This window comes from Taurulus bubalis (genome assembly GCF_910589615.1).
Source record: "Taurulus bubalis genome assembly, chromosome: 2".
Taxonomy (NCBI): Eukaryota; Metazoa; Chordata; class Actinopteri; order Perciformes; family Cottidae; genus Taurulus; species Taurulus bubalis.
Window position 1 is genome coordinate 18,013,880 of NC_136590.1, and position 13,438 is coordinate 18,027,317.

Genomic DNA, 13,438 nt, shown 5'->3' on the forward strand with positions numbered 1-13,438 from the left:
GTTGCTGTTGTGATCCATGCTCCAGCTCCTTAAAAAACTAAACATATTTTTAGCTGTGTCTCTAGGCTCAGGGCTGCCTGTACGCCGAGGAGTCACTTCCTTCCACTTAAATGCACAGATTTATCCTGAGTGGTGGGCCATTAAATAACAACATTAGAGTTTCTATCTTTTAGTATATCAATAGCCTGCTAATGTTGCTTATCCTTTTTCATGATTGATAATTGTTAGATTTTTATTTGTATTTATCCCCTACTACCAGCACTGCTTCATGGCTAGTGGTCCACATCGACGGTACCAAACTACCCTGTGCTTCTAATCACAGAACTAACCAAGGGAAAATACACAAGTAGTCAAACAAGACATATCGTCCTTTGACAGTTGACAGATTTATACACACTTTAACTTATTTTATTTTTTTTCAGCTTTTTGAAGATTTGCATAGATTATTAGGCATGAGGTATTTGTTGTCACTCTCCATTAGTGTGAAGCCAATTTGGATTGTTTGTCCAGCACATTGTCTCAGAGGTGATTAATTACAAGCACACACACACACACACACACACATACACACCGGCAGATTTTTGTCTCAGGGCTGACGTCTCAAGACGGAGTGTGTTAGTGAGGTAATGAGGCTCTGCGATCTCTGAGAACTTTCCAATTAGACCTGTCCTCTGCTGCAACACTTTGAAGACCAGACTGTGCACTCAACCAGACTTTGATTCAGCTACATGAAAGAGGAGTGCAGGGAAAGAGGGAGGACATGGATGTGGAGAGGGAACGAGAGGGAGAACAGAGAAACTTCAAAGCGTGGGGTAGAAATAACTAAGCTGGGACTGTGGCGCGGCCATACACTCGTACCTCAGTCGACAGGGGACACAATGTTTTAAGCGGAGTAAAAGTCCTTTTCACTAATCATTTCACCACCCTCATCATCATCATCATCACCATCTTCTTCTTCCTCCCCAGGTCTCATGCTGTCGGCCTACGCCGGTGTCGGAGCCGTGCTGGGGGACAAGGCCTTGCTGGAGAGGGCGGTGCAGGCGGGCAACTTCCTCAAGGAGCACCTGTGGGATGCTGAACAGCAGACCATCCTCAGGTCCTGTTACCGGGGAGACGAGATGGAGGTGCAACAGATGTAAGAGAATCATGAGTGTTTTTTTAATTATTATTTTTATGACAACAGTGTGCAAGCGCTAAATAGCTTCCACCACCTGTAGCATTGTGTCGTGTGATAAAACTGCACGTTTTAGAGGGCCTTTTATTACGCACCAGCCTGAGGCACATCTGTGTTATAATCATGGATTAGGGCAGTGGTTCTCAAATGGCAGTACGTGAAGGCACTCGGGGGTATGTGAGATTTAAAAAAATATATATTTAGAATGAACATCCATTAAAAAATCCTTTAAAAATAGCTATTTAATACATATTCAATAAAATATAAGTGTAAATTCATAAACTGAATTGTATGTATTCTATATTAAATCAGACACTGATTGCACAGCAGTGTGTATTACATCTTGTTTCAACCAAGAATGCTTAGCACTGGTTAGGGAGTACTTGGCTGAAATCTTTTTTTACTGAAAAAAGGTTGAGAACCACTGGATTAGGGATTACTTTGGGCCAAATCTGTGACCAAAATATGAGAGAAATGAGCCTTTTGTGTGCATAGCAAAAAAAAGCTGTGAACAAAAACAAAAATGTTGCATCTACATTTTTGTTCCGTGCAGTTCAGTTGCAGACCCTTGAAGGGGCCCCATCAACAGCTTAGAACCAGCGCGTTGACATCGATCACAAGGAGAGGGCCGTTTAAATCCTGCATGCTGCATGTACTCTATGCTATCTTTACGATGTTTCGGTCCTCCGATGAGGACGGGATTTACCTTCTTCTTCAGATAAATACGAATGAACCTAACGGGATGAACACATGAGGACAGAACCGACGAGATGTTTTGATGTCTATGAGATGTTCTGCAGTGCAAAAAGCTTTTTGTAAGTGTAACAACTCTGCTCAAACAAGTCATTCACTTGTCTCTTTCTCCTCAATGCCTGGATGCCGGGATGACTAACTGTTTATGTGCAGACCGGAAACGAGGCTATTGGTTGAAATTGGGTTATAGCAGGAAATCAGAGAACATGTTCACATGCACCGCAGTAACCTGGTTACTGTAAAACTGTCATCCGATTTCTCCTCTTGCCTCTATTTTAAATGCATTATAGATGCCTGTTGAATGAAATATTACTTATTTTTTTGGACTGAAGGCACATGGAGAGGAGAGGCTCTGTTGTGGGAGATTACGCAGCATTGTATGCATTTTAATTTGAAAACGTACTAATCTGAATTAGAAATAACATGATATTCAACTGATTTACTGTAGTTTGACAAAACATGTCCAAGAAAAACATTTTCCACCAGCAGAAACTGTTTTTGTTGTTGATTTAACCCGACAAAAAGGAAACTGAATTTCTCTTTAACATGAGTCGGGCTACTCCACACAGCCTGACCGGCTAGTGGTCCGTGGATTAGACCGAGAATGTCCTTCGGCACCGTGGCCCGGTTTCCGCGGCTCTCGTCCCATTTGTAATTGGGTGTCTGCGTCGAGAATGCTTACCAAGGCAGGTTTTCTCAAGTCTGGTTTAGTGTCCACGCCTGTGTGAACCGATCCGTCACGCCGTGGACTAAATGTTCCTTTGAGGAATGGCGTGGAGGTGCTGAGGGAGCTGCACTGGATGAGTCTTCAGGGACCAGAGGGAGGCCGAGACAGTGGCAAGGTCCCAGTGGGACGCTGGGGACGTCCACTCATCCTTTGCTTGACTTGACCTGGCGCCTACTAGGGGTTTCTTGGCCATGAGTTCTTTGTTCATTTTTTTTTACACAATATGTTGCCATGGTAATATAATGTAACAGCCTGTTGCAAATTTCACCGGCTTTCTTCGTTGTGGGGAAGCTACGCAACATCCAGTGGTAAACTCCGTCGTGGAGTCAAAGTCAAAAATACTTTCACTCTATTGCCGTTGCCGGGTATTCTCTGCCCGCCTCCTCTAATGTTCCGGTTCGGCTCTTGTGTTCACCGTCGACCGTCATCTTGATTCCATGTGAATGCAGCTTTAGTGAGTTGGTGTTCCAATTCCACCACATCAAACGGGGAAAAATGATTTCCATTTTGACCCGGAAAAGTCACAAAACCTCATGTACTGGATTCTACATTTGATGGGAAGTCAGTGTGAAAACCCCCCACCAAAGTTGGGTTCATTTGGTCTGGACCAAGGGCAACACTACATTTTAGTCCAGGACCGGATCCTGTTCACACTGACTGAAGAGGAGTAAACATGAAGGCTGACAGGGGATGTAAGCATCATCAGGCAAAAGGCCCTTTGCATGCTCCGAGAGGACTGAAGTGAATTTATATATAGTGCGAACATCGAGCAGTTTTTTTTGACATCAATCAGGTCTTGAGACATGACGATGAGCGATGGAAGATAAAAATAATATTAGTTGTCGCCGCACGGGTGTGTGCGCAGAGACCAATTAAATGCGAAACGCAGGAATGTGAGTGGACTTCCTAAGGTCTCCACGTCGCTACAGGAAAACAAACACCGGATACGTTTCCTGATTAATGAGTCAAACCCGGGAAAGTCTCTTTGACTGTTTCTGTGTCTCTCCGTTTAATCTTTTCCCTTGTTGCTCCTTCTCCGTTAAAATAATTATGTCGTTTCATATGTAGTAATGGCCCGACGTTATCGCTCAACGTTCTGTACTACGAGCGACTCCATTAAATCATTCTCTAACGTAAAGGTCAGCGCTGCCGCAAAGCTGATGGGAGTTGATGTGTTTACGTGACCCACATCGCCCCGATAGGTTCTTCCCCTTCGAAGCGGAGTAGCTGGCGTACGACAGAATCCTTACGGAAGTTATTATTATGAAACTGTCTCCAGAGAGCCGCGGTACGAAACAGGAGACTGACGAGGCGGTTTATCTGTGCTCCGGGGGAAATTACTCATTTAACACGCACCGGTGAAGGTGTGAAGGAGGCAGTTTCTGTTTGTGTGTGAGCGAGGCCCTCTTGAGGTTGTGTCTCAGGTTTGTCCTCCCTGTGGCTGGGAGACACCTCAGCCAGCTGACATGTTGCAGTGTGAGAGAAAGAATGAATGAATATATACTTTATTAATCCCCAAGGGGAAATTTTTTGTCATCAGTAGCGCCTTACAACTTGAAGATACAAACACACAAGATAAAAGATCAAATATATAAAGAAGCAACAGGGATGAAAGATATATATATATATATATATATATATATATACATACATACATACATACAAAAAGTTAAAATAAAGTTGACTTGTTATAAAGCCGTATTGCTGTCGGCAGGAATGTTCTCCTGTAACGGTCCTTATTGCAGCGGAGCGTGAGGATAGGTGGTGGAGAGGGTGGTCCAGGTTGTCCAATATGGACAAAAGTTTCTTCAGCGTCCTCCTCTCCACCACCTGCTCCAGAAACTCCTGCTTGCAGCCGATGATGGAGCCGGCCTTCTTAACTAGCTTGTTAAGTCTGTTGGTGTCACCGGCTCCAATGCTGCTCCCCCAGCAGACTATAGCGAAGTACAGGGCGCTGGCCACAACCGAATGGTAGAACATCTCCAGCATCTTGCTGCACACATTGAAGGATCGAAGCTTCCTCAGGAAAAAGAGTCGACTCATCCCCTTCTTGTACACACCGTTGATGTTGGCCTTCCAGTTCAGTCGGCTGTCGATGGCAACACCCAGGTACCTGTACTCCTCCACCATGTCCACGTCCTCTCCCAGAACACTCAGAGGACTAGGAGCTGTTGTCTTCCTCCTGAAGTCGACCACCATCTCTCTGGTCTTGGCAACGTTCAGAAGCAGGTGATTCTCACCGGGAATTCCGGGGGGGGGATTCTTAAAGGGAAAGGAGTGCGTTGGTGTCGGAGGAGGCAGCGCAGATGCAAATCTCCAACGGCTTTCTTTTCTTTTTATACGAGTACCAATGAATCTCTACATCGGACCTAAATAAAGTTTCTTATTACATTTTTTGTATTTTTACTTTTCAGTTCTAACAGTCAATATTTTATTCACCAATTTGTTGCTGAGATTTGCTTAAAGAGAATTCAGATTTGGCATTAATACATGGATAAATGTCCAGTGTTTCCCCTAAGTTTAAGAAGGTGATTCTTAAACATTTTCTGTAAATAACTTCATTTATAACCGCATAACTATATAGATTATAATTAACTGGAGGATACACTTTTTTCTACACGTAGTTCTTAAACCCTTAAATATAAACAGTAGCCCGGCCATTCTACGGAGGAAACTCATTGTCCTCTCCTTATATGTAGTCAGGTGTCGGTAGGTAGACTGCAGTGCCGCTGACTCGCCGCTCTCCTGTCTGACGTCACACGCTGCCACGGACTTGCCGCTGACAGTAATCTCACTCACTCTCTCTCCAACAACGTTAGCTAACGTATTAGCTAGCTGACTAGCATGCCATTAAAAAACTGGTCGGAGGGAAATTAAGCCGCTGTAGACATCTTAACGCTGATTGGCCAAGACTCGACACGTCAAAGATCTTCTATTGCTAAGATTTAACCTAAACACACATGTCACTTTAACATACACTTACATTAGCGTTATCTGTTTGTCTGAGCACTTTATCTTTATCTTATAATTGATTTAAATATCATTGCACTGTTGCTGTCGTTGGCTGTTGATTGTTGTTTGTCTCGTCTAATGTATGCACCTTCCGCCTAACAAAATCTGCTGTTGAAAAGAGCTGCTGTTGCCATCTTCACCCTGGGGGCGTTTAAAACGCAGATATAGCGGTCTGCTTTTCACGCGACATATTTTTCGACGCTCTCTGTCCGCTGCTGTGTGCTCAGTGTGTGTGTGTGTGTGTGTGTGTGTGTGTGTGTGTGTGTGTGTGTGTGTGTGTGTGTGTGTGTGTGTGTGTGTGTGTGTGCACGTGTCTGTGCGCATCGGGGCGGAACTCCGCTGTGCGCGATGCAGAGCAGAGGAGAAGTGTTAAGCCTAGTTTATGGTTCTCTGTCACGTGACGCCGTCGTTGAGCATTCAAAGTTCTGCGTCGAAGGACCGCGTTGCTCTGCAATTAACCGCCATGCAGCCAGGGGGGTGTGTCTGTGTGGTCGGTACGCCGTCGACCTGACGGTAAAACTAAACCTACTAAACATAAACTAGGCTTTATGCCTAGTTTATGGTTCTCCGTCAGGTCGACGGCGTACCTACGGCGTAGGTAGCTACGCCGTAGGTAGCTACGGCATTCACTGTGACACATGCAGTGTCACAGTGAATGCTGTGACACTGCATGTCACAGCATTCACTGTTGTTCTTTTGTCATATCAGCAATTGCTTTAGTGAGTACAATTCTAATGTAATTATTAGAGAAATTATCGGATTCATTCGTGGGCTACTGACCCTTAAGACGATCACATGGCCAGACCTGTCGGACCAAACGCCACTGAGGGGAGAAGAGCGGAGACGCATGCTAAACTAAGCCCAGCTTGGACGGCTACGGCTGTTCCACCACGCAGTCTGCTCCTCCCTCCCTTTACAGAGACCTGGATCCATCGCAGTGTCACGGATCAAGCTGCATCCGACGCGGCGGACTGCAGCAGAACGCAGGACTGGTGGGACGAGCGGAGACGGACTCTGTTGACATTAGTGATGCTTGGTGCTGGAACACAGTCAAAGTTGATGGAAAGTGTTTTTCCCTGATGTTGAATTTTTAATGTTAAGATGTCAGCCATGCTGCCCAGGGAATTGTTTTGTTGATGCTGTTTGCATTCCTCGTGATGCAAATAAAAATAAATAAATAAAAAGCCACTACTGTGTTTTGCCATTTTAGCACTGTGCCTGGATTCTACTGGTGCTCTACTGCCACCATATGTTCGATATTTGTTTGGTTTGAGCGAACTCAACGACTATGGGATGGATTTCAGTGCAATTTTCCCACAGACATTTATGTTACCCACCAAAAGAGTTGTGAGAACCTTGGTGGTCCTCTAGTCCGGTTCAGGACTGCATAAGCGACGAATGTTTCCCAGAGAAAAAGCATCAACCAGTGACATCGCTTTTTATATATATATATTTTTGTTCCCTCATAAAGCACTATGTGGCCACAAGGGTGCAGCAACGAGCCCATTACGGGCTGGCGAACTAGAAATGAGGCAAGAAGAGGCTCCACTTGGAGGCTTGCTCGGACACCCAACTCATTTACGCTCTGTGCAGTGGGATTTTAAGCAGTTTCACTCGAGCATGGACGTCGGGGATGAAATGTAACCGGTTGGTTTGGTAAAATTCCCAACCTCTGATAAAGAGCTCCTCACAGCTTGTCGCTCTAAGCGTCTCTATTGATGCAGCAGTCGCTGAGCCATAAGCACAGCTGAGGACACTTCTGTTTGTCATGATGTGACGTTCGACTGGCCGTGTCTGTCCAGTGACAGAGTGCCTGCTGTCTCGTTTCAACTTCACAAGTCTGTCTTTCTGGCAAAGATATCTTCACCCGCCACCGCTTCATCTCTTCCGACTTCTCTCTTGACCGCCTGACCTGACACAGCACTATCTGACATCCCGGTCACCTATGTGTGTAAATGTCTCCTACAGTCTGACTGGCAAAGAGAAGGCAAATGAGTAATTTCACTTGTAGAAAAATGCTGCAGGGAGAAATTTTACTCAGCCCGCTATGCGCATCATAACGTAGCCCCGTGCTGTCACAGATGCCTCCGTCAGGCTCTTTATTATCCAAGCCAACTTGTCGATACTGTTTGATTGAAACCGTAGCTTGATCGTCTTTGGGCGTCGCAAACACAGCATTTGGTACATAAAAGATAAAAAGGGGCAAAATAACAAGAAGCTGAACTAGTTCACCGACGGTAACCCATCTCTCCATCGTGCATTTTTAATGAAAACTGACCTCATTCCTTGCTCTGCCTCCCGCTGACTTCCCTCGCTCCTCTTCCAGATCCCCGCCCATCTCTGGCTTCCTGGACGACTACGCCTTCGTCATCTGCGGCTTGCTGGATCTGTACGAGGCCACGCTGAGGACGGAGTGGCTGCAGTGGGCCGAGGAGCTGCAGCTGCGGCAGGACGCCCTGTTCTGGGATGACCAGGACGGGGGCTACTTCTGCAGCGACCCCGGGGACAGCGCCGTGCTGCTGCGCCTCAAAGAGGGTGAGGGGTAGGATACACCCACGTGTCATTAGATGCCATTAGATGGCACCGGTCTAGATCTTGGAATACCCGGCCCTCTTTTGTCACCCTTCACAGATCTCCGTCAGATATACAGCGGATATAAACAGTTTTTGGTCTATTGAGAGATGAGCATAACATTTTAGAACTAAAGGAGTTTCCTTTTTTTATTGGAACAAAAGTGGCTACAAAACAAGCAAATAAATCAAAGCTAAGTTTGCTCTTATGTAGGCCCATAAACAAATGAATAAATAACTATCCTGTAGCCTGTGCCTACATGAGAAATAAAAGATGTGGCTTTGTTGAGGAGGTCTAATGATCTAAAACACACCCTCATCCATCTGAGAATAACTAATGTTGATGCATAATGAATAAGCTGAGATAACTATCCCTTATTCGTGTGCCATTTGGTATTTTTGGGGTAATACGTAGCCTGTATTTAATAAAAAACAAAACAAAGCCATGCATTTTAATACTAATTTCGACGTTTTGTACGCTGGCGGTGTAAAAACATCAGGTCCTGTTCATTGTGTGGGGCAGCGCCGTTGTCTATACCGCATGTTTTGGCAATCAGTCCAATAGCTGGCGCGACATTTGGCCCAAAATGACACGTGTCCTCCTTGTGGGGGCGCTAGAGGAGAATTCAAGGGATCAACTAAGTCGATGGGCTCCGCCCTCCATGAAAAGATGTTGGGGATATTTCCGTCTGGATCGAAGAAGCGGACTGACAACAACAGTAACAGACGGCGGTCGTCCAACCAGAGAAAATAAATTTAGGCCTTGACGCTACCGCTGCTGGCTGTAGCTCTAATAGGTCGAGAGATTCAGTGAAGGATTGATGGACAGGCGAAGGATTATCGGTACCACTAGAGCCTACCTCTGCGGCTTGGACAAGGATGGATAGCTCAGACAGAGGAATAAATACGGAGTTTTAGGCCTGCAGACGCTACAGACAGTCTGTTAATATAAACACATGGCCACAATCTAGTTGTATTGATTTGAAGAGAGGAATGTAATTTATTTGGAAACAATATACATATATATATATATAATTATTTTTTGTTTTTGTTTAACTTAGCGATTGTTTTGGTGCTTAACAAGAAGCTTCTGTTGTAATATCTCAACCAGTTTACCTTCACCACAGGAGAGGAAGCAAGGATAGATAGATGGATCAGGAAGAGCATAAGACGACCCCCCCACAGTGCAACTGTCTCTGTGAAATGTAACTTAAATACTACGCACTGTTCCATTTTACCTGATTAGTGTTGTGATTGGATGTTGCCATTGCAGAGTTAGACAAATTTAAAAAAACTTGAACTTCTCCGCCATGAGAGCACTCAAAGCCTGATGCTCTGATTCTTGAGCTCTCGAAACTGTCTCTATTGTGACTCCTAGACCATCTGCCTTTTGACAGATTGAAACGGCATGCACAGTGATCACTTCCTGCCTCTTAATGCTTTTTCTTTCTTTTTGTCCTTTGGTGCCCTTAAACCTTGACTTTAAGCTCTTGGGTACACTATTGGCATAACACTTAAAGTAATAAAGAAAGCGTGACATTAAAATACTAAATGATCCAACTTTTTTATTATCATAAGTGGACAGGTTTATGTCCACATAATTGTATTTCATGTTTGATAGATTAATGGGATATAAATAGAAATGTGTCTGACCTTCATAGCAGCCCTTCTTCAGCTGCCAGTTCACTCGTCCGACTGATGGCTGCTGGCAGTTCAGAGAAGCTGACACCTTGTGGACATGCAGACGTTTACCTTTGATCTGTTACCAGCCTGGATCCAGGTGTTGGCTGTTTTTCTTTTTCCTCTCGAGCCACTCTGACAGCGGCCATCTATTTTGCGTCTCCCACCAGTCCGAGGTCCACCGCTCTTAAAACATGCACTCCGGGTTGACAGTTGCGCTTTAAGCCGGGGGCCCTATCTGTTCCCGCTGGGTGGGAGAGAGTGGGAAGCGAGCACATTTTCCAAGGCTCCGGGAAAAACAGGGTGCTGTAAAGCTCACGGACGGAGCCACAAAGCCACCTTCACACCAGATCTTTCTCAGCCGTCTAGACGTCCATCACCTGACCCGCCAAGTTGAAGAAGTGTAAACATATCATAGGTTAATTCTAACTTTGTGCCGGGCTACAGGTAATTGGTGGAAAACACTGTATTATGTGAGTTATTATATTATATGAGTCTCATACTGTCTTTTTCTTCTTCTATTGCCATAACAGGATAAAAATAAAACATTTCTGGGTCTAGACAATGGAAAAAAAACTATCGCACCAAGGCGCCAAATGCTGGTTTTGGAAAGTGGAGTTTTTTCGGAAGTTTCTTAAAACTTTGCAAAAATACGTCCGATTGTATAGAAGTCTATGAGAAAATGACTCTACTTCTCACTTGATTTATTCCCTCAGTAAACATGAGTTTATGGTCTTAATCTCTAGTTTCAAGTCTTCTTCAATACAGCATGATGTTCATCTCGTAAATTATAGTCCATTTAGAGTCAAACAGATTGACAGGACGCTGTCACTACCAGAGCCAAATACTCTGTCCAAATACTTATGTTCACTGGTTGCAAAAAAACAAGATGGCGACGGAGAAAAAATCCGAGATGGCTCCTTTAAGCCTCAAAGCCACAGTCCACAAGCCAATGGGTGACGTCACAATGACTTCTTCCACTTCTCATATACTGTCTACGTTCACTCCCACATGTCCTCTATGGTGCATTCATTCATATAATCGTAATAGTAGTAATAGTAAATGTACCTTTGTGATTCAACACCCCAATCTTCTCCTACAAATACTGATATTTAACCTCTGAGAAAACGAACAAACTGGAATATTGTCCGTTTTAATGTTCCAGATGTCACAGCGCTATATTTCTTCACCCAAAAAGGAAAAGACACACACACTAACTCATGTGCCGATGACGGATAGCCTGGTGCAAATAGTTGAGACAGGAGCAATGTGCCACAGATGGGCGGGGGATCAGGGGGAAAGCTAATAGTTATTCTTGTTGAGAACTGGTGACAGATCGGAGTGTGTGTGTGTGTGTGTGTGTGTGTGTGTGTGTGTGTGTGTGTGTGTGTGTGTGTGTGTGTGTGTGTGTGTCCGTCCCTGCGCGCCGTCACACCTGCATCTGTGTGTGTTTATCGGAGCTGACGTGTGAGAGGTTTCTCATCTAAGAGGATTGACTGTGCCATTATGGCGGCGGCGGTGTGTAGGGTTGAAGCCCATTAGTGACGCTACGGCCGCTGCAGTGTGGACGCCCGTCCCAGCAGTAGCCTGTCACCGCAAGACGGATTACCCCACCACACTAGTCTTACAGCCCTGCCACACTCCCCTGTGTGTGTGTGTGTGTGTGTGTGTTTAGGAGTACGGTTAAAATTATATACGATATCTGTTTTGCCAGTGTTTTAAGCTTTTATTTGGAAAAATCTGCTGTTTTCAAATCTCTCTATGGTCGCTTGTGGACAAAAATGCACATTCAGATGTATTCCCACTCGACAGAAGTAAAATAAATTGGATACGTCAGCTGTGCCGGTTCAATCCGAAAGCATCAGCGAGGTCTATATAGACTCCTATTGTTAACAATTTATTCAACAATTTATCATTTGTTTCAGAGTTCCTTATTCACCTATTTTATAGTAAACTGTGTGTGTGTGTGTGTGTGTGTGTGTGTGTGTGTGTGTGTGTGTGTGCTTTCTTTTTTTTTGTATTGTTCAAAATGACAATAAACTTCGGTCCACACATGGGTGGAGTAGCGCAATAGTCCACTGTTGGTAATATAGAAATGTGTGTGCGTTTAGGTGTTTGAAGGCAGTTTTGTCCCAGCCGTGTGTGAATATGACCTCTTTCCATGGGGCTCTTTAAGATAAGAGATATGTGGAAGGCGGACAGACTCACTCTAGTGTGTACGGTGAGCTTCAGGGGCTCAGGGAGAGATAAAACATACTGCAGGATCAAATCAAATTGTTTCTGCAGTTCAGTCACGCATGTGGTAGCGGTAGGGGTGCACATATATGTGATTGTAAATGCATGCTTGATATTGTATATTCCGTGTACGGAGAGTTATGAGTGGGTGGAAGGTTGTCTTTTGACCTAAAATTGCAGTTTGAGTTCAAAATCGGCAACCGACTCAAAAGTCACACATGCACACATTCGTAGACTCTGGCATTGGAGCATTGCTGGGAAGGAGACATGCAGGGGTGCGAGGTCATGGTCATGGCTCTCATTGGACACTGATAAGAGATAAGGACCGATCACTTAACGGGGCCAAGTCATGAGCTCATCTGTTAGTCCCATCGCATCACACCACACACAGAGATATGGGATAGTTGTTTACTGTGAATGTGGAGTAGGGGAGGTTTAACTGAATAGCTTGCTATCCTTCCTGTTAGTTTAAAAACTTGTCACAGAGTCTAATGTTTTGTATCCGATGCTTCACAAGATTTGTCTCTACAATAAAAAAAAATACTACAGTGCAGGCATAATATAATATAATACATGTGCATCCATCCTATTTAACACATCCAGAGTCCTTTAGACTCTGTGTGCATCGCTTTGCCTGATTATTATTGATCATGTGACCATTACCCGGTGTAGTTTTACTTATTTTTTTTAATATGTTTTTTTGCCTTATTGTAAATATATATATTTTAAATCCTATCCATCATCTGAGTCATATGAAGTGGTACATGATTGTGCAGTATGGTTTTCTGTGTGTGGGTGCTGCATCGGCGCAGAATTGAAAATAACTGGAGAAGGGAGGCCATGAACTCGTCGTATGATTTTGTTTGTCCTGAGAGAAAGCAAATGTAGAGTTTATTAACTATGAGCCAAGTGACAAGCTGGTGTACATAGTGGTGCAGAAAATAACTTTATCTGAGGAGTTGGTGGAGACCAAAACAGATTCTAAACAAAGAGTGAACGGCCAGAAATAAAAAAAAAAAAAAAAAAATGCTAATGTTGTTTAATGTTTCACATCAGTCACTATATATAAAGTAATAAAATAAGTGAATATTTTATTCAACTTGTTGTGTTCCTCCCCCTAAAGTACCCAGTTAAACAATCAGTGCAGCTTTCACCATAAAACACAGTGAAGTACATTGTCGGCAAACTCAACTTATTACTCATATTTTGTGCTGTATTTTGCTACTTGGCAAACAATAAAAGACGTGTTGAATTGGAGAGGTCGCTTGCGGTCTCATGTTCTATATG

The 13,438-nt window shown here is 44.1% G+C and overlaps 1 protein-coding gene across 1 annotated transcript in view; it reads left to right on the forward strand.

Annotated features, from left to right (window-relative positions):
* The window catches only part of spata20 (spermatogenesis associated 20), a gene marked incomplete at its 5' end in the record, with an annotated part of 39,716 nt that overhangs the window by 11,542 nt on the left and 14,736 nt on the right, over positions 1-13,438 (forward strand). The window contains 2 exon segments of the mRNA XM_079237419.1: positions 967-1,135; positions 7,993-8,201. Coding sequence (XP_079093545.1) covers positions 967-1,135; positions 7,993-8,201 — 378 coding nt within the window.